This window comes from Terrapene carolina, unplaced genomic scaffold (assembly GCF_002925995.2).
Source record: "Terrapene carolina triunguis isolate 2854851 unplaced genomic scaffold, T_m_triunguis-2.0 Scaffold211, whole genome shotgun sequence".
Classification (NCBI taxonomy): Eukaryota; Metazoa; Chordata; order Testudines; family Emydidae; genus Terrapene; species Terrapene triunguis.
In genome coordinates this window covers 22,560,400-22,582,816 of record NW_020664562.1, presented here as the reverse complement: position 1 = coordinate 22,582,816, position 22,417 = coordinate 22,560,400, and the positions used below count along the sequence as shown (strand labels likewise).

Sequence of the window (22,417 nt, the reverse complement as noted above, 5' to 3'; positions counted from 1 at the left end):
TTAAACCTGTAGCATTTAAAGTAAACCAAATAGATCAGAGCGCTGATATCTACATGTGCAAATAGTAATAACAAAGCTGTTGAAGGCTGTGCCATTAACTTCATCAGAAAATATTTGTCAGTGATAAAGTAAAATACTGGTATGTCAGTTGGCCTTTTCTACAATAGGCTTTAAAACCAATTTTGAAAACAGAATATAAACTTTATTAAAAAATTAAATTTAGATAAAAGATGCAGTCAACTAAATTTGCCAGCTTAAAAGTGAAACTGACAATAAACAAAAGGAAGACTGACTTTATGGATTTTCATTGTCTAAGATTTGCAAAATGTACAAAATAACTAGAGCATGAATTGTCCCAAGTAAATTCTATTTTTACAATTTTCATTTTTAATAATCAAAGATTTTACTAATAAAGAAATGTACTTGTTTGTCTTATTAAGTTAACTGTTGCTTAAAATTAGTTTTCAAACACTTTTTGTCTGGTGAAGAAAGGACCAAACCTTTTCCTCTTATTTTTTTAAAAATCAAATTCAAGTCAGGGGCTATTTATCCAGGTACTTATGTGGCAACCATCACAGTAGTTTTGTAATGCTTCCAAAGTATATTAAAAACAGATAATCTATCTTCCTAGTTTAATTAATCGGAGACCTTTTGTGTATGTGAAGAACTAAGCTTTCCCCCAGTAAATTGAAGAAATTAGTTTTACACTGACTTTTGAAAGTGGAGAGGTCCATAGTCATTCTTCTCATCAAATATAAGATCTTTCCCAGCAGCTGGTCTATCTCTCTCACTTGCAAGCCCACTGTTCATTTGTCATCTGTTTCTTTGTTCACTGGAATGTTGCTGTTGTAGATGCTCATGGAGCTGAGAGGCAATCTCTCAGGTATCTTGGTACTCAAAACCCTCAATGGGATAAATCTAAAACAGACTAGGATCCAGAATAGAGTCTGAGAGCAGAATGCTAGGGTGGAGGTGATAACGGGGAGGGCCTCTGTTAAGCAGATGTGTTTTATACCACAGGGAGCTTTTTCTGGGTTTGACTTCATTCCTAGATATGCGGTGCAATAATCAAGCATAGAGGTCCCTAATGAATCAATCACTGTGACAGGTCTCTGTCTGCTAAAATGGGGTTTAATTTTCTGGCTAGTAATAGATGGTTGTTACTGCTGCTGTTTGGGCATCTAATAGCATTGAAGAGTCCTTAAGGAGCCCATGGCTGCAGACCAATTTAGCAATCTAAAGGCAGATGCTCTCTGTAGTACAGAGGCAAGTTCTTCAAAATATTTCTGTAGCTTTCATCCTATTTTCAGTGGCTAGCTGAATAATGTTTGAAACCAGTGTATCCAGAACCCCTTTTTCCAGTAGTTCAAACTACTTTAAAGCATGGTTCAAAGCTCAATGTGGACAAGAGTTGGATCCTATCTACAGTAAAACAACTTTTAGGAACCTGGTTACAACAGTTGTTCCCTGATGCTGTCTATCCAACCTGTTGTATATTTTGTGGAGACTATTAAAACCATGATTAGGTCCCAGCTATGCTACAAGATGGAATAGTGTCTTAGCGTTTTAGGGAGGGTTGGAGGACAGTTACTGAATTGCAACTAGGTATGCAACACACTATTATTTACATTGGGGGTGGGGTCTTAAATTAGCAATCCTTTCTTTCCTGAAATGGCCAAGTTGTTGCATATCGGTGCTAACTTCAGCCTGTTAAGAAAATGTACTTTTCTGGTTGGTCCATTATGCTTAAATGGGAGAAGGATGGGACTTTGGGCAGATGTGGTGTGTATGGTACATGTTACCATATATCTGTTCTTAAGCAAAATGGGAAATATGGCACCGGTTCCATTCATTTGTCTGGTTTATATGAAATTATTTTAAATTTATAACTAAGAAATTAAACTGTCTCCTTGTCTTGCTGTTTTTCTCTGACTAGTTCCCTCACCTTTATGAAATATAGCTAAGAAATTTAAAAGTACCAGCAAAACCAGAGAAGAGCACACTTGATAGTCTCAAGGTTTGAAGATTTAAGACTGCACTTTTGGTGCAGGAAGGGAGTAGGGGAATATGACTTAAGCCATGGTTTTCAAACTTTTGGAGCTGAGCCCCTTCCCCTTTTCACCCCCCCCCCCCCGAGTTATAATTTTTGGTTGTGCTGCCCCAACCCAGAGAAATATAGACACAATACCTGCCCCTCAGGTTTTCAGGGTGTGGGAAGGCACGTGTGACAGTCTCTGGGGGTGGAGCCAGCACTGGGCACAGAGGCTGCCAGGAGCAGAAATCAGCACAGCATCAGTGGATGTTGACACTGACCCACAGGCTGGATGGCTTGTTGATGTGAGTCAGGGGGCTGGAGGTAGTGCTCCCTCCCCAAGTCCCAGCCGCTTGGGGACACCGCTTGCCCCCCAAATGTTCCTCTGTGCCCCTCAGTTTGAAAATCTCTTGCTTAGGCCTTCATGCACTACAGAAGAGTAAAAAGATGCAAATAAAAAAAAAAATGGTTGTGGGTCGCTTTAAATAAGGAATCTATAGGACAGAACAAGTTGGTGTCTTATTACAGGAAATTGTTTTGATGTGACTATAAAATTTAGTTATGCTAATTGATCAACATGTTTTCTTTTTTCCAGCACTAGAAAGCTTGGGTTTTGGCTCCTATATCAGTGAGGTAAAAGAAGTCTTACAAGAGTGCAAAACAGTAGCACTAAAAAGAAGAAAGGCCAGTTCTCGTTTGGAAAATCTTGGCATTCCTGAAGAAGAACTTCTAAGGCAGCAACAGGAGTTATTTGCAAAAGTGAGTGAGGCAATATTTCTGACTAAGAAATCTAATGTGAGGTTGAATGAACTAGACACTCCCTGATTTAGTGCCACAGAAACATGCATAAGTCCAGAAGAATCCCTTGTTCTATGGATTGCATGGCCATGAAAGATTTCACTGAATCTGACCTTGCAAAGTTAATATACCTGGCAAGAAATGCAAATGGATAAATAAGATGCTGGATTTTCTTTGTTACTTCTGTGATCTGACACGCCGGAGACATTGTATAGAAATGTGTAAGTTTTATTAGTCTGAGTTTTAAATAAATGTATTACTTTACCACTGGTGATATCAAAGCCATGCCACTCAATCATGTATTTCTATTTTACAGAAACGTTTACAAATGTTGGAGTTTTAAAAAATTATTCTCAACTACTTTTTGTATTCCTTTACTTGTATTACCAGTTTTTCTTTAGTCCAATTGTATATATGAAGGGAAATGGCAACTAATATTTTAGAAAATGATCAATTTCTGTAAACTATAATCATAGAAATGTAGTGCTGGAAGAGACTTTGAGAGGTCATCTAATCCATCCTCCTGCGATGCGGCAGAGTCATGTGTACATGGGCCATCTCAGACACATGTCCTTAGAAACCACCAATGCCAGGGATTCCACAACCTCTCTTAGAAACGTATTCCAGAACTTAACTACCCTTATAATTAGAAAGTTTTTCTTAATATCTAACCTAAATATCCTTTGCTGCAGATTAGTCCGTTACTTCTTGTCCAACCTTTAGACCAACTTTTATAATAGCCCTTAACATATTTGAAGACTGTTATTAGGTCCCCTCTGAGTTGTCTTTTCTGAAGACTAAACATGCCCAATTTTTTTTTACCTTTCCTCATAGGTCTTAAACCTGCTATCACTTTTGTTGCTCTACTCTGGACTCTCTCCAGTTTATCCATTTCTTTCCTAAAGCATTGCACCCAGAACTGGACAGAATACTCCAGCTGAGGCCTCCCTAGTGCTAAGTAGAACAGGGCAGTTACCTTCTGTCTTTTGTATATGACACTCTGTTAATATACTTTTTTTGCAACTGCATCACGTTGTTGACTCATGTTTAATTTGTGATCCATTATAACCCCCAGATCCTTTTCAACAGTGCTACCACCTAGCCAGTTATTTCCCATTTTGTAGTTGTGCGTTTGCTTTTTTCCTTCCTAGGTGTAGTACTTTCCACTTATCTTTATTGAATTTTATCTTGTTGATTTCAGACCAATTCTTCAATTTATCAAGATTGTTCTGTATTCTAATCCTGTCCTCCAAAGTGCTAGCAACCCCTACCAGTTTAGTGTGCTCTGCACATTTTATAAGCATACTCTCCAGTCCGTGAAAATGTTGAATAGTACAAGACCTGGGACAAACCCCTGTGAGACCCCACTAGAAATGTCCCCCCAGTCTGATAGCAAATCGTTGACAATTACTCTTTGAGTAGGGTCTTTCAACCAGTTGTTCACACACCTTATAATAATTGCATTTAGACCACATTTTGCTAGTTTGCTTATAAGAATGTCAGGTGGACTGTGTCAAAAGCCTTACTAAAATCAAGATATGTCACATCTACGGATTCCACCCATTCATTAGGCCAGTAATCCCATAAAAGAAGGAAATTAGGTTGATTTGTCATGATTTGTTCATGACAAATTCATGTTCAGTTTTACTTATAATTTTATCCTTTACATGCTTGCAAATTATAGTTTAATAATTTGTTCCAGTATCTCCCAGGTCTCAAAGTTAGGCTGACTGGTCTATAATTCCCCATGTCCTCTTTGTTCCTCATTTTAAAGATAGGAACTATGTTTTTCCTTCTCCAGTCCTCTGGAACCTCACCATCTTCCATGAGTTCTCACAAATAATTGCTAATGGTTGAGATTTTCAGCTAGTTTTTAGATACCCTCAGGTGAGTTTCATTGGCTGCTGCCAACTTAAAAATATTTAACTTATCTAACTATTTTAACCTGTTCTTTCCTTGTTCTAGCTTGTTCCTTCCCCATTCTTGTTAATATTAATTTTCTAGTCACAACTTAATATTTTAGCCAAGACTGAAGCAAAATAGGGAACACCCCAGCCTCCTTGATGTCATCTGTTATTAGCTCTTCTTCTCCACTAAGGGAGAACCTACATCTTCCTTCATCTCTTTCTCCCTATGTATTTGTAGTACCTCTTTTTATTGCCTTTTATGTCCCTTGCTAGGTGTAACTCATTTTGTGTCTTAATCATTTCAGTTTAAATGTCTTTCTTGGTTTTGGCTCCATCACTTCATGGGGGAAAAGGGTAATTTCCATCTCTCTAGTAGTTTGTTTGTCACAACAATGCTAAATCTCTAACGTGTCTCCCCAGCTGTTTTCCCTTTACCCTTGAGTGACACTGTATAATCATGTTGATTTACTATGAACTCTAAGATGATGATAATTCAAATATATTTCTCCATGCCTGACCTAATGTGAGACAGGGTCCTGCAACTCAGCCTTTCTTTCCAGCACTTCCTCTGAGATGGTTTGCAGATAATTCAAGTGTAACTGGCTAAGACTAAATTTGATTATGTATCTTCCTAAACAGTCTTCTCTTCTCCCATTCTGTTACTATTGATACCACCGCTATTCTGCCAGACTCGTAATGTGGCAATCATCTACAACACCTCCCTCTTACACCACTTATATCCTGGCCATATGCAAATCATATTGCTTTTTTTGTCCTCTGCATCCTTTCCTTTCTTTCTGTTCCCATGGTGAAAATGCTTATTCAGGTCCTTGTGATCTCACATCTTAGTTGCAACCTTCTCCTCACTGGCCTTACTGAAACTCACGTAATGCCAAAACCCAGATAAACTTTATTTTTGTATGTTGTAAAGTGCCAAGTACATTATAGCTAAATAGATGATGATGATGAGACAGTTGAAGTTTTCACCAGCTTTGGAAATTTATCACACGGCTAACACATGTAATGGTATAGTCCTGTGACAAATTAACGTATAGATACTTTTTTTCCCCCTTCATGCTAAGAGTAAAAAAGCCAATGTGGCTGCTGCAGAAGCAGTGTTTGGTTTTATAACAAACTGGTTAGTTTAAGTTTTTATTTTCTTTTAAGCTTAATGCAATGAAGTTTAATGTGGATAACTTAAATAAAACTACACTCTACACAGGTCAAAAGGAGTAGAGGATGGGTGGGATAGGGATATTCTTACACTCCTGAGAGAGTAATATAAACAATGAGGAATTAAAATAATTAATTGACATTTCATTTAAAGAGGTATTATCAATTTAGACCTGATTTTTGACCTACTTTAAAATTGTTTAATCTAGTAGACACTGTCCTCTGAAGGTATGCATTTAATTTTTTAATTATTAGAGATTAATAAAAAATGCATTATAAAATTGTTAGTGCATTCAAGTTGCACTAGTCTGTGTATTCGATCAATAAATGAAACTTAAAATGGTCCTCATTTGATATTGTACAAAAATCTCTGATCAGATTCTAAAACAATGCATTTTATTTTATTCAACAATATATCAAAGTAGTTTGTGTATGTATTGTGTATGTATTGTTGGAACAAGTGCTGTATTTGCACTCCAGTCCTGCAAATACTTATGCATGTGATTAGTCCTATTGATAATCCATAATTGATGAGCCACTGACTCTTATGGAGCCCTGCCACATTGAATGTGTATCTTAGACATGCATGTCCACTACTAATGTGTTCAGGTGTTGCTTTCATTTGTTTAGAACTTTGGTTAAAATGGCTAAAAGTGTACCAAAGTATCGACTGTGAATAAATTGATTCTCTTTAAACCCTAGTGACTGCATATGAATAATTTTAACTGAAACATTTAAAGCCTCTTTTCAGTGAGGGTTATTTCCTTTGCAGATGTCAGCTTTTTTTAAATCCAGCACATTTGTGCTAGAGCTTTTCAGAGAATTGTCACAACTCTTGGAATAGGGCCAGTATCTTTTTGTACTCTTATTGACTGACTGAAATGTTCCAAAATATTATCCTTAGGTAGACAGTAGGTTCAGAAAATTTCTGCCTGATAGGCCAGTTATGGAAAATTCAAAATGAAAAGGGGATTTGAATGGAAATGTGAACTTAACTTTAAAAGTGTCCTATATAGAGGGGGGAAATGGGCTTTTGCTCTATTTTGCTTTATCTATAAAGAAGACCTGATTTTTGTTTCAAAAGATTTTTTTCTGCTGTTTTTTTTTTTTACAGTGCAAATTCAGGTTTTAAGTGGACTTGGCAAGCTGTTCAAGTAATCACCTGTATGACAACTGTCAAATCGTCTCAAATATTCCTGCAAGCATACCCTGATTTAGGCAGTGGCCTACCTTTTTGATTGTACCATTCTTTCATTTTTTAGAATTTCATTTATTTGCGTTCCACATTTTTCTGAGTTAAAATATCTCAGTTAAGAACTTTTGTTGTTGTTGTAATTAGGCATAAGTGTCTATCTAAGGTTAACCTGATTGGAGACCATAAAGGCTTACTCTTTTTTCTTACTGTTATTACTGTTCTAATAAATTAGTGCTTTAAAATATTTGGCCAATGTTTGGTCAGTTGACCAATTATTTTTGGAGGCGACTATAGTGACTAAAGTACTAGAAAAAATATGACATCACAAGCAAGTGAAAGCTGACAGTTGAGAGGAGAAGGGACTTCTAATAAAACTTTTTACTTTGTTTGCACTTTTTATACTCTCAGCTTCAGTACCTAACAATCATTTAACAAAGACTTCCTGTCAAACATCAAGGGATGTCAAACATCCCTTCTCCTTGAATTGAGGAAAGTTAACTCACAATAAACTTCTGAGAATCTTGAAAATTCATCTAGCAAAACTAGACTTAACATTCCTGATATTTATGTAACAAAACCAAGCAATCTTTTGGAGATGGGGAAATCTTTAATACTCTTATTTCAGAAAGAAGCAAAAACGGTGTTGGGAGATGGAGGATGATAGGGCTGAATTTAGGTTCAGCTGCAAAGGTTAGGCTCTTGTTAAATAAGAATATTGTTACATTACTTCGCTAGTTCTGACACTTTCAAACTATAACATATTGTGCATGTTTCACTTTCCTCACCCTCCATTTTTCCTTTTAATTTAATTTCATGCTTTGTTTAGGACACACGTAACAAACATATGTTCAGAGTGAATTGGTTTCTAAACATGTGAAGTATTAGTCAGCATCATCCTAATCCATGTGCACTGCATTTAAGGTCTAAGATTTCTTAGTTAGAACTACCATTTTAATAATGTCTTGCTTAAAGTAAAGCCTGGACTTCCTGGTCAGTATTTCCTAGGCAGTGTGGATAAGTGGTGGAAGGACTTGTTAATGCTAATTCTAGCCACTCTGCAACATTCCTGGTTAATTTTTCATTTGAAAGTGGTGCCTCTCTGATCCTGTGCAACCCCCAAAATTTTGGTTTTTTTCAAGTACATTTTTATTTACCCCAACCTCTTTGGTTTTCTGAGCATAAATGCTCCAAATGATGGTTGTACAGCATACCATAAAAATAGGTTATGCCAACGTGAAGAAAAAATGTTAATATCAATGCAAAGCATTGCAGTATTTTGAACACCCTTTATGTACAGTGATTATTTTTAGGTATAAATCTTGTACTTTGCACCTGCAGTTTCTGCTATACCAATAATGTAATCGTTGCCCGTGTGCTATACTAATTCCTTAAAAGGATATTGGAAGTCTTGGGTTTTGTTAACAATTTAATTTTTGTTTGTCTTCAGGCTAGACAGCAGCAAGCAGAACTGGCCCAGCAGGAATGGCTACAGATGCAACAAGCAGCCCAACAAGCACAGCTTGCTGCTGCGTCAGCCAGTGCATCCAATCAGGCAGGATCCTCTCAGGATGAAGATGATGAAGATGATATCTGAAATTCACCACCTGAGTTTCTCTTCCCACTGAGAAATATCTTTCCTGCACAATGAAAACAGTGAAATGAATGCTTACCTGTAATTTTGTATGCATCTTGGACTGGCCATGGTATTCTAGGGATGTCTGCTGTTGTGTGCTGTACATGTAAAAACTGTCTTTTTTTGAACTCTTAAAGATTTAAGGTTCAATATCATATCAACTTTGGATTTTTAATGGTGTATATGGAAATTTTAGATAGCAGTGCGTCATTTATTTGATCAATAAACAGTGTTAAAATAAACAACAAGTTTATAAAATAGTGAGATTTATACAGAAGCTCTAAATCCACATTTGCATTTCTCTTCCCTTTTAACTAAACTATAAAATCTTACATAGAGAATTTTTAATTGTTTTTCTTTTTTGGGGGGGTGGGAGTGGTTCAGTAGACACTTAATCTGCATAATGGAAACAAGCAAAGAGGTCAGCATAGTAAAGTCTGAATTCTTTGTCCTTTTAAAAATGAGGATATATATATATGGCAATAAATATTATATGTGCTCAAATACCACATTTGTTACAAATTTGAAAAGATACATTTTCACTAAGCTAGGAAAAGGTATGTTTAATAGGAGTTGTAGAAATTCTGTCTTTTTTTTTGTATAGGGGTGAAATAATAAACCCATGATTTTATTATATCTATGAAGAGTCCTGAACCAATGGATATTTCATTTCAAAGACTGACCAGTGTAGAGAACTAATAATTCTTATTATTTCACTCCAATTTAATGTTAACTGTTATTGATGGTATTACTTGCGTAGTCCGGACATGTTCATATTGTTCACATGTAAAGCTGGAACTTGGTGAACCAGAATTGTGTTAGTTCCATTGACTTAACTGGGAATTATTAAATGTTCAAGCCTACAAAGGCAAAAGTTGAAGCTAATGAACCTGGTTTCAGTAAAAGAGGGATTTTTATTTAACCCTGATTAGTTAGTTATTGTTGTCAGCATAATGTTAACATTTTCCAGACTAGGTTACCAACGGATTCCTCAGCTACCTTGTGAAACAATAACATTTTCTTCATTCAAACAGGTTAGTAGGTGCAAATGATTGTCCAAGTTTAGTTAGGAAAGTATGCCCCAAGAGTAATCAGCACGATAAGGATCAGGAATGAGAAAGGAGTCTTTTTGACAGGTTGACTTTGAAAATTCTGTTTATATAAATGGATGGGCAGCTGTTCTTTGTGTAGAAATAGACCACAGTTGTGTCCATTATAGAATTTTAATGTTGAATGAAGAAATATTGGCCTATGTTCTGGTACTCTTGTTTCCAGCAGAATGGAAAAGCCACTTGCATACTAGTGAAAACGATTAGATCAGATAGCTGTGTAAGAATGCACTCTCTTTTCTTTTAGTATGCTCTTGACAAGTTTCTCTAGTAAAAATTTTTGACTAAAAGCTGTGGGTGCAGCAATCTGTTTACATAGCGAAATAAACAGAAAACAGTGTGCCCATTTTAAGCAGAGATCTGAACAAGTACAGTTGGCATATATTCAGATCTGCAAGGATCACCCAGTGGCTTTTGATTTCAATTTTAGAGTCATTAGGTTACATATTGAATAAACTTGCACATTTTCTAAATGCATCCGTGCAGTGATGGCTCAAAAAGTAAAGATTAGTTTGTTGAATGTTAAGTTGAAAAACTTTCATGAAATATGTTGGACAAGATTTGACTAAGGAAGTGGTTTTCTGTAAAGACTTAAGTACCAAAGGTAGTAAATCTAGTCTAGTGAAACAATGTTAATGTGCAGTGTTGGCTTTTCTAATTTGTACTGTATCACCTTACACTTTCTATTTTAAATGAGTCTTTTTCTTTTAAGTAAACAAAATTAGGTATTTCACACTTGTTTTTTCTGATGCAGAATTCAGGTTAACATTTTACTGCATCTGGTATGTATGGGATAGTATGTTTGGTTCCTTGTGACCTTTTCTTTGGACGTTCCTGTGCTTTTTTCATATGCTGTATTCTTCAAGCAATAAAATTCTGATGTGTTTTTTAAATGGTTTTTATGTTTAATGTTGAATAGTCACTTTTCTTCACTGCATTTGCAATGTTATAAAGAAGAAATTTAAGGTTATTTAAGCACTGCTGCCATTTTGACTGGTGAGCAATTTTTGTGACAAAGATAAGGCTACCCAAAATCTGCTGTATGATATTCCTGCTCAGTTGAGCTAATTATATACTTGTAAACAGTATCTCTGTTTTGTCATGTTGACTCTCCTTCCAGGAAGTATATTTTCCCTATTTGCAATATTTGCATTTTTGTAAAGTGAACAGGTTCACTTGTTTAAAAACTGCATTTCCAGCTTTTCAGTGCTAAAGGGACAGTCAAAACCTCTAGAGTCAGATACACATTACTTATTACATCTTTTAGAATTTTATGGTGAGAAGAAATTTCTATTGTGAATTTTTTAATTTGAACAAACTAGCCATTATTTTTGTAGGACTTACTGCATTTATGTCTTGCCTCCTTCTGCTGGGTGGCACAGACAAAGCTATTTCTAGAGCTATGATACTACTGATGCTGGTACACAAATAATAAATAGGCATAAGACATTATAAATTTAAGTTTGGTGAGTAAATCAGATGTCACTACTTAGTCTCTATTTTAAATAGGTGTGTCAGGAAATCAGTGCAGTCCTAGTGGGAAAAGAAAAGGTGCAAAGAATATTGCAAATAAGTTACATTACAAAAATTAGTTGTTCTTTTTAAGCTTATCATCAAATATAAATCGTCAGTGTTCCATAGGCAACTTTTCATTCTCTCATGTCAGAATTAGGCTCTCTATTCAGTATCCAAAATACAGTTCAGGAAGAGTGAAACTTGAAATTAACTTCAGTACCAAATGTGAGGCTTTGACACTTTCTCAAGGTAATCTTATAAGAAACCAGTAGAAAGAGGGAGCAGAGTTATTTGCGACCTAGTCACTTGTCATATGTGTAGCAGATTCTTTTCAAGCTTGGCATAGCATTAAACTGACACAGTATATCTCAGCAGAAGACATTCATTGCTGAGTAACGCTTTCAATTCAAGGCTGTTATGGAAGTTGAGTAAAGCTCTGTTTTCTGTCACTCCAATGGAATGTGTATGCATGACGTTTTACATGGTGAATAAAGTAGTTCCTTTTAATACTGCTTTTCTGGGATAAAATGAACAGTGAATTTTTCAAAAAACTTAAGCTGGAATCCCCCTTAAAAGTATATTTGAATGTCTCGTGTTCGGACAGAAGTGCTTGTTACAGGTTTGTTAATACGTTAAAAAAAAAAAATCACATTTCTAGGAATGGAGAAAGCTCAAGTGGTAGATGGTGCATGTCAGATTTTGTAAAAGTGCCTTCATTAAAGAAGATACTTCTATATGCATAATAGTACATGTTCGTTGATCTTCAAATCACTTTGAAACCGTGTCAAATTAAAAAAATGACTTACTGTAAATTCTTCATTGTTTATGTGCAAAACTCGATTACCTCTAAACGGAACCACTTGCACAACTTTAGTTGTAATGTAACATTGAATTTGAATGCAAAAACTAAAGTTCCATAATGTTGCCTTAAGATTCTGAAATGAAGTATAATACTGAATGTGTAATGACTACAATATGCAAAGGCTGCCAAGGCTGACTTGAGTGCTAGTGTAGTTCAGCTAGCTAAATAGTAACAGTTTTACTTTCAATATTGCTTTACTATCTCCTGTGAATCATTCCTTTTGCTTTTGACAATTTTTAACAAGTGTCCCTTTAAAGGGAGTGGGGAGTAAAGTTGAGATGGGGTTCCAAAATTCATCTGTTTGCGAGATCTATCTAGTTGTTAAAAATTTAGGATTTCAGTGCTGGGTAGAGACCTGTCAAGTAAATGGACCATCCACCCACACTGAACATAGCCATCATTGCTGAATGTTCCTGGCATAACTCAGTGGAGGAAAAAGGTATGGCAGTAAGTTTAAAAGTTGGTCTGTTAAGGTCCACTTGTAGTCAGAGAAGTGGCAATGGCCACTTAATCAACAGATGCTGTGTGTGCGTTTTGTTTACTTTATTGACTAAGCTTTTATGGTACTTTTGTCTTCCAGCACTGCAGCGCTAACACAGGTCCAGAAGTGAGCTGAATTCTATTCTGGGTCAGAGATGAACAACAAAATTAGTTGCATCCTGTCTCATCTCTCGGTGCACAAAGTTCTAAAAGCAGTAGCACTGAGGCAGTTTCACTGGACAGAGAGACAACCAAGGCGAGTTGTTATAGGGAGAGAGAGTTCTATGCTGGGGCCCTCTCCCCTATGTAATGTTAAGCCACACCACTGTACAGGTGCTTAACAAGTGGAAGTATAACAGCATGGGGCAATGGAAATTGGGTTTATGTGGATCCCCCTTCAACAAACTTTGGTGTATTGGCTCGGCTGCAGAGGCAAGACTAGCAGAAGATGAATAATCTATTGTACAAATGTACAAAAATTGTACAACATCAAATCAAAACTTATGTACATTTAATTGTACATTTGAGTAATATTAAAACAAACATCACAAGTACAGTGAAGGAGCTTTACTTACAGAAAACATAACTTGAATGTAGGATGGACTACTTGCTACAGTTTATTTAAAAATTAAATAATTTCAAGCTTTAGATATGGTTGGTCACATCTGGTAGTGTGATCTGTGTGATGATAGCCATCTTAAACATAAAATTGATCATTGGATACTATGACTTATGTACTTTTTACTGCCTTATCTGTCTTCTGATGCAGCCATACCAAGTCTATTGCTAATTTTCCTAACATTTGAACAGCTTCACACAGCTTGTGGTTTTTAAAATAACCTATCAGATACATGTGTTCTTCCTAACATCCTTAATAAACCAAAAATTATATTCTCCCAAGCCCTAGTGTAGGCAATATGTACAATCTGTACCAGTGATGGCATTAAGGGCTGATTACATGAAGCTGCCATGAGTTAGAGGGAATTGTGAGAACTGACCTAAAAATCACTTTTGCTTCAGAATTTTTAGATACACACATTTAAATGTATATAGTAACTTTTCCAACAGGACATTTTTATATCCCTCTCACTTTAATATCTAATACTTCAATAATAGTACGATGAACATTCTTTAATTTGCATGTTTACAGAAACCAGTAACAAAGCTACATTTATTTCTAATTTATGGAGATAGTTTTTCATTGAATGCAATTTTGTTTCTTGTTTACAAGACTGTAAGCCCTTTGGGGTAGGGGCCATATTTGGGTGCACCTCTTGCAGGATGGGCGCTATGTGTCTTTTTATTTAATTATATGCCTGAATTCTTTTTCTAAGTGCTTTTTTTAATGTAAAATGTTTGAGGATTTTTTTCTGACTGCATAGAAGTGGTGAACACTCACCTGCAATCACAAATAGATTTTCACCTGCTGCTTACGATAAATAGTACAACCATATTGCTTAGGCAAATATATCTCCCTTTCCTGTCTCTAGGTGAATTATTATGTACATGTTTAAACATTCATTCTATGTCATTGTTAATCTCTGGGCAGAGATCATATTTTTATTATTGCTGCTAAGCAGCATATAGGCTGCAGTGAGGAAACAGATGGAGATAAAAGACTAGATTCAGAGGTCCCCTGTGACATGTTTGTGGCAGTACTGCTAAAGAGCCTCAGCAGCACAGATGGCCCACACAACATGTGCAGAGCCACCTCTGTGCTGCCTCGGTAGCAGAAGGCATGTTGGAGTGGGCTCAAGGCAAATTTGAAAGGGTGTGTCTGGGGCAATTTTGCACCTCTGCAATTGTTGCAAACTATTGTAAGAGGCCTGTCTATTAGGTCAGTTCTCAGTTACTAGACTCTGTAATTATGGTGGTGGTGCGTGAACTAGGCCATCACACTCCTTGAATTGAATTGGGGAGGCACAGGTATTTTCCCCTGTCCCTGCACCAGTGGGCTGAAGTCCCGTCGGACACTACAAGGGATCTCTATAAAAGCAGTTTCCTGGAAGCCAGAGGGAAGTCTAATTTCTGAGTAGGCAGCAATACATACACAGTTCTTGGGGCACCAGGTTATACGCAGAGCTGGGCTGCTTCTAATTGTCTAAATCTTTTGTGGCGCTTCTGCACCCTAAATGGAAAGACTATTAATTCTCAGGGAGAAAAACTCAGTAAGGCTATGTCTACACTACAGACCTTATAGCCACACAGCTGTACTGCTGCAGCTGTGACGCTGTAAGGTCTCCCGTGTAGCCACTCTATGCCAATGGGTGCTGTTCATAGAGGTGCCTGTCCACACCGGCGCTTTTGTTGGTGAAACTTACGTTGGTCAGGGTGTGTGTGTTTTTTCACTTTTTGGCTGACAAAAGTTTTACCAACAAAAGTGCTAGTGTAGATGTAGCCTTAGTGAAAGATTAATTTTGTTGCTGGAGCAGTAGCTCACACTGGAGCGGTACTGCATGGCATGAGTAGAGGAATTTCTATGCCTGTCCATGGGAGAACCATTTTGCTGTACTGTGAAGATTTTGAATTGGGTGTTAGATATTACTACTCAGCACTTACACAGAGTGTTACATCTTCAAAGCACTTGACAAGGATTAATCGGGCAATGTTATACTGCCTAGCATAATGTTCATGTTCCCAACTAGGCTTTGAAATTAATGCCTATTCACATACTAGGGAAATAAATGGTAGTGCAGGGTGTAGAAGATCAAGATGTTAGCATTCCACAGCTTGAGATGCAGATGACTCGTCTAAACAACATGTCATAAAAAGCTTTCTCTAAAGAAATTTGAAACCTTATTAGAAAAGTAATTCTCTGAACTGAAAGCATGTGTTGTATTCTTCGATGCCTGTAACCCAAACAGTGAAAAGTGTATTTCCCAAATGACACTCAGAACAGAAAGCGAAACTAAATCTCTCTTCAGTACAAGAACTGAGCTTTCCGCATTCAGGCAAAAATATAAGCCAAGAAAGAGACTTTCATCAGGATAGCAGTCCTTGCATGCGAGCAAGATGAAGAGCCTGGCTACTCCATTCCACCCCACAACCAGATTTTCCAGTTGAGGTCAAACTTCCAGATTTTGTAACTGTTTGGAGAGGATGATTAAGGAGATGGGTATGGGAGACAATCAATGATGGCTATCCCATGTAATTCAGACAGCTAGCTGCTATGATTACTCTTTAGAGACAACCACTTCCCAGACAAATCTTTGAAATATAGACCGTAGAAAATGAATCTTTAATGTAAATATGAAATGTACATTTACACAACTCCACCCTGGCCCTTAGATCTTATATCTTTATAGTGTTCTTCCTCATTCACTTCCTGCTGCCAGCTGTGCCAGTCTTGATGCCTCCTTGTTACCTTTTCTCAATCTCATTTTCATATTTTCTTTTGCTGTCTCGTTTATGGGAACACACTCCCAATCTCAATTCACCCTACTTTTATTATTCAAATTCTTCAGACTCACTGCTTTCATGAGGCCTGTAGACCAAAAACATACAGTGCAGTTCAGCATATTCATAAATGATCTGGAAAAAGGGGTAAACAGTGAGGTGGCAAAATTTGCAGATGATACAAAATTACTCAAGTCCAAAGCAGACTGCAACAAAGGGATCTCACAAAACTGGGTGACGGCAACAAAATGGCAGATGAAATTCAATGTTGATAAATGCAAAGTAATGCACATTGAAAACATAATCCCAACTATACATACAAAAGATGGTCTAAATTAGCTTTTACCACTCAGGAAAGAGATCTTGGAGTCATTGTGGATCATACTCTGCAAATATCTGCTCAATGTGCAGCGACAGTCAAAAATGCTAACAATGTTAGGAACCATTAGGAAAGGGACAGAAATAAGAAAATATAATGCCAATATATAAATCCATGATATGTCCATGCCTGGAATACTGCATGCAGTTCTGGTCACCCCATCTTAAAAAAGATGTATTAGAAATGGAAAAGGTGCAGAGAAGGGCAACAAATTATTAAGGGTATGCAACAGCTTCCATATGAGGAAAGATTAAAAAGACTGGGACTGTTCAGCTTGGAAAAGAGATGACAGAGGGGAGTATGACAGAGGTTTATAAAATCCTAAATGGTGTGGAGAAAGTGAATAAGGAAATGCTATTTATCCCTTCACATAACACAAGAACCAGGGGTCACCCAATTAAATTAATAGGCAGCTGGTTTAAAACAAAAGGAAGTATTTCTTCACGCAATGTACAGCCAACCTGTGAACTCATTGCCAGGGGATGTTGTGAAGGCCAAAACTATAACTGGATTCAAAAAAGAATTAGATAATTTCATGGAGGATAGGTCCATCATTGGCTATTACCCAAGATGGTCAGGGATGCAACCCCATGCTCTGGGTGTCCTTAAGTCCCTAACTGCCAGATGCTGGGAGTGGATCACTTGATGATTGCTGTGTTCTGTTCATTCCCTTTGAAGCATCTGGTATTGGCCACTGTCAGAAGACAGAATACTGGGCAAGATGGACCATTGGTCTGACCCAGTATGGCCATTCTTATGTTCTTATTTAAAATTAAGATGAGAGGAATATGAGCATTTTTAATCTTAACTTAAGGTAACTTTCCTCTGGATCTCCCAGTGCATCTTATTCTTTTGTCCATTGCCTAGAGATTGCAAGTTCTCTGTAGCAGGGACTTCAAAATAAGTAATAGTAATGACAATAATAATTATTACTGGTTGAAAAGCAAAAAACTAACTTTGTGAAAAAATTTGAAATTGTTTCCATTGTGCAGGGTTCAAAACAAACCTATTTCAATTTTTTGTGAAAACTTCCACAATTTGTTCTTACTGGAATTTACCAAAGTAGAAGATTTGAAAAATGACATTTAACAAAAATCTGGCTTTTAGTAAGAAAACATGGGTTTTGGTAAATGTAAAATTTCAAAAACAATTTTAAAAAAAATCAGTAACTTCTGTAATAAAAAAAAATCAAGGACATTTTGTGACAAACAGAAGATTTTGATAATTTTGAAAGTTGCATTTTAAAAAGTTTGGGTTTTTTTTTTTTTTGTTTTTTTTTTACAAAACATTATATGCAAAAATTTTGATGTGCTCTACTACCTATGTATTGTAACAGAATTAAGTGGTTTCTGCTTACTCACTGAGGATGGTGACTTGTTATCCCACCAGAATATGAGAAAGAAATATGGGTATGTGGGTGTTGAAACTGCTCTACTTATGCCATTCGATGCTGCTCCCACAGTGTAAACTGCTGCTCCAACAACAAAATTAATCTGTTACTGAGTTATCCTCCCTGAAAACTAAGTGTTGTCACTTAGGGTGCAGAAGCTTCAACAGAAAGTTTAGACATGAATAGAAATAACCCTGCTGTGGGTATAATCCAGCCTGGCAAGAACTGTGTAGGAAGAGCTGCCTACTCAGAAATTTGGAGGAGACGGGATCTAGGGTGAAGGCTGAACAGTCCTGAGGGAGGAACTATAGGAGCAGCCAGGCTGGTGGAGAAAGCTCCTCAGCAGGTTGCAAAAGGTATCTCCTTACTGTATTGAAAGAAGCATCTGAATACTGAATTTCTCTGATTCTCATACATGTACAGTATGGTCAAAAAACAATATAAGCTGTCTCAATAATGTGCCTTAAGTGTGCCCCAGAGGGACCACATGCAGGTGGTGAAAAGATAGTTCAGTCCCCACATCCAGTTAAATCTTGGCCATTGTGTTGAGGCTGCCAACAAGTCACAGTTTTGATGGTGGCTTTTTCTGCCGTAGGAAATCAGTTCCTTTGACATGCTAGCTACTGAACAGACTTAAGAGACTGGGAGCTTTTTGGTCATTAACAGCCTGGTTTGCATTTAAACAAGCAATGTATAGGTGAAACACTCATTAAAGGCTCTAGAAATCTACTTTTAAAGCAGTCCAGTCCCCCAAACTTGGCATGTTTTAGCTTCATGCTTTGTGTTAAGATTAACACACACACTAAGGCCTGGCCTACACTAAAAAGTTAGGTCCACATAAGCCAGCTTGTGTCTACACTTAAATTTGTCTCCCACTGATGTAAGCTCTCCATTATGCCAACGTAGTAACACTACCTCTCTGAGGGTATGTCTACACTACGAGAGTAGTTCGATTTTAGTTAAATCGAATATGTGCAATCGATATTAGAAAGTCGAACGTATGTGTCTACACTAAGGACAGTAATTCGACTTTGTCAGTCCACACTACCAGGGAAAGCGTCGACATTGGAAGCAGTGCACTGTGGGCAGCTATCCCACAGTTCCCGCAGTCCCCGCCGCCCATTGGAATTCTGGGTCGATCCGCCAATGCCTTCTGGGTAAAAAAATGTGGCGAGGGTGCTTTTGGGTAACTGTCGTCATCCGTCAGTCACTACCGCCCTCCCTCCCTCCCTGAAAGCGCCGGCGGGAAATCAGTTCGCGCACTTTTTGATCAGTGACAGCGCGGACGCCACAGCACTGCGATCATGGATCCCGCTGCGACCATCGCTGCAGTTGTGGCCGTTCTCAACACCTCGCAGCTTATCATACACCTTTCCCTGAGGCAGATGCAGAGAAATCAGGCGAGGAGGCTACGGCACCGCCGTGAGGGCCTGAAGTCGGAGAGTAGCACAGAGCTGTCAGAAACCACGAGCCCCAGCGCCCAGGACATCACTGTGGCAATGGGGCATGTGGATTTTGTTGAACGGCGATTCTGGGCCCGGGAAACAAGCACGGACTGGTGGGACCGCATAGTGCTTCAGGTCTGGGATGAATCTCAGTGGCTGCGAAACTTTCGCATGCGGAAGGGGACTTTCCTGGAACTTTGTGAGTTGCTGTCCCCTGCCCTGAAGCGCAAGGACACCCGGATGCGAGCAGCCCTGACTGTCCAGAAGCGAGTGGCCATAGCCCTCTGGAAGCTTGCAACGCCGGACAGCTACCGGTCAGTCGCGAACCACTTTGGCGTGGGCAAATCTACCGTGGGGGTTGTTGTCCTGCAAGTAGCCAAGGCAATCGTCAAGGTACTGCTGTCAAAGGTAGTGACCCTGGGAAACGCGCAGGCCATCATAGATGGCTTCGCTGCGATGGGATTCCCAAACTGCGGTGGGGCTATAGATGGGACTCACATCCCTATCCTGGGACCGGGCCACCAGGCCAGCCAGTACATCAATAGAAAGGGCTACTTTTCAATGGTGCTGCAAGCACTGGTGGACCATCGGGGACGGTTTACAAACATCTACGTCGGATGGCCGGGCAAGGTTCATGACGCTCGCGTGTTCAGGAACTCTGGTCTGTTTAGACGGCTGCAGGAAAGTATTTACTTCCCGGACCACAAGATAACTGTTGGGGATGTGGAGATGCCTACAGTGATCCTCGGGGACCCAGCCTACCCGCTAATGCCCTGGCTCATGAAGCCCTATACTGGGGCCCTGGACACTGCACAAGAACTCTTCAACTACCGGCTGAGCAAGTGCAGAATGGTGGTGGAGTGTGCTTTTGGCCGTCTCAAGGGGAGATGGAGAAGCTTACTGACTCGCTGTGATCTCAGCGAAACCAATATCCCCATCGTTATTGCAGCTTGCTGTGTGCTCCACAATCTGTGTGAGAGCAAGGGGGAGACCTTTATGGCGGGGTGGGAGGTTGAGGCAAATAGCCTGGCTGCTGATTACGCCCAGCCAGACAGCCGGGCGATTAGAAGAGCCCAGCGGGACGCGCTGTGCATCCGGGAGGCTTTGAAAGCCAGTTTCAAGGCTGAGCAGGGTACCCAGTGACTTTTAAGTTTGTGGACACAGAAGCTGAACTTGCCCCCGTTTCTTTACCCAGTTGCCGTCGACTATCCTCTCCAGTTACATACCCCCTTCACCCCCTTCCCAAAAAATAAAATCTGTTCTGTTTTGTTAATGGACACCGTTGTCTTTATTACTGTTTTCGCGGGAATGTTTTAAACCTGGGACGCAGACTGTGGCGGGGGGCGGGTTTAGTGTTGTGATGCAAATGATGCTTCTAAACTCCAGGAATGACAGGCTCCGCGGTGGTGGACTGGTTGTTTCAACGGAGCCTGCCAGCCCTCCTGGCCGGGACTGCGTGTATGTGTCGGCTATGTGTCTGTCTTGCAGGGGGAGGAGGGTTACAGATCCCCTGCTGCGCGGCTCTGTGATCCAGGGTAAGGACCGCTGCATAAGATCTGTAACTGCCCTCCCCCGCCACCAAGTCACAGAGCAACACCACCCCCCCCACCACACAGAACATGAAAACCACCTCCCAGACTGACCAGGATAACTAGTCACTGCACTGTATATGTGCCCTGCTGCTGGACCTGCCCCCTGCTAAAGGTGACTGTCCTGTCCAATTACCAAGCCCCTTCCCCCCCCCCCTTCAGACAGACTCTCCTCCAAAAGAAGAGGATGGAAACAGTAATGAACAGAAACGTATTTTTTATTAACAACCGCACATGGAACGGGGGGGTGAAACTTGGACGGGGTCTTGTGTGAGGCGGGTAGGAAAGGACTTTTCAAATTTTGGGGAATGAGAGCCTTCTAGTGGTAGAGCAGTCCGCAGGGGTGGAGTGAAATTTTTCACGGCCCCTTCCGCCCCTCCGTGTTTGGACTTTGGGTGAGGGGGGTATGGGACTTGGTGGCGGGGCAGGGCAGTTAGAGAGAGACTGCAGCGGGGCTCTCTCCTCCTGCCTCCGGTCCTGCAGAACATCCACAAGGCGGCGGAGCGTGTCCGTTTGCTCCCTCATTAGTCCAAGCAGCGTTTGAGTCGCCTGCTGGTCCTCCTGTCGCCACCTCTCCTCCCGTTCCATGTTTGCCTTGTGCATTTGTGACAAGTTCTCCCTCCACTGTGTCTGCTGGGCTGCCTGTGCTCGGGAGCATCCCATTAGTTCAGCAAACATGTCTTCCCGTGTCCTCTTCTTCCTCCTCCTAATGTGCGCTAGCCTCTGGGCAGATGTGGCTGTGGGAATTGGAAAAAGGGAGTGAATTCCTGAGACAGATCAATGTATCTGTGAACAGAGAACATAGTCTTTCAACAAGACCATGCAGAGCACCTATCACACGCGCACTGAGGACAAGGTCGAATTTTCGGCCCTCGCCTACAGTGCCTGCGGTCTTGCTGTGGCGAGCTGAGGAGCAGGGCAGGACACCGGACTTTGTCTAGCTGTCAAACATGGTAAGCCGTAGACTTGTGGCTGCTTAAAACTTTAAGAGTGGCACTGGCCTCCTTTCGCATAGAAAGCAATGCGAGTCTCTGCTGGCAGCAATCCTGCAAGCATGAACTCTGGCCCTGTCCCACCCCCTCGCGGCTGTAAACCGCGTGGCTGTAAACCGGCGGTTGCAGTTCTGTAAAGGGACGGGCAAGCAGTCCCAATACTAACTTTCCCCTACCTAATTCACAGCAGGGAGTCATGCCAGACATCACCCTCCTGAAGGTCTCGGAGAGCCAGAAGGAGCGGATGCTTCGTGACAGCCTGCAGAAACCGGGGCCATTTGCTGCAATGCTCTGCAAGGCCATGATCCCCGAGTACCTGCTGGCGTTGTGGTAGGGAAACGTCTCATACCACGGGGGGCCTAATAAGCTCTCCCTGCCCAGGAACCTGCTCATGAGGCTTGAAAAACACCTGCAGGAGGCCTATGAGGAGTTCTCCCCGGAGGATGTCGCCTCTATCCCCGGATACATTGACCAGTTTTTGGGTTAGGTGCCCTTGGAGGGACAAAAGAGTGCAGCGTTTTG

At 39.8% G+C, this 22,417-nt stretch overlaps 1 protein-coding gene across 1 annotated transcript in view; it reads left to right on the top strand.

The window, feature by feature from the left end:
- LOC113407378 (protein Dr1) overlaps positions 1–8,701 on the top strand; it is a 13,382-nt gene extending 4,681 nt beyond the window's left edge. The window contains exons 2-3 of the mRNA XM_026655802.1: positions 2,628–2,791; positions 8,553–8,701. Of these exons, the coding sequence (XP_026511587.1) occupies positions 2,628–2,791; positions 8,553–8,699 (311 nt within the window). The 3' untranslated portion in view covers positions 8,700–8,701. The remainder of the gene's footprint in view (positions 1–2,627; positions 2,792–8,552) is intronic.
- The last annotated feature ends 13,716 nt before the right edge of the window (positions 8,702–22,417 follow it).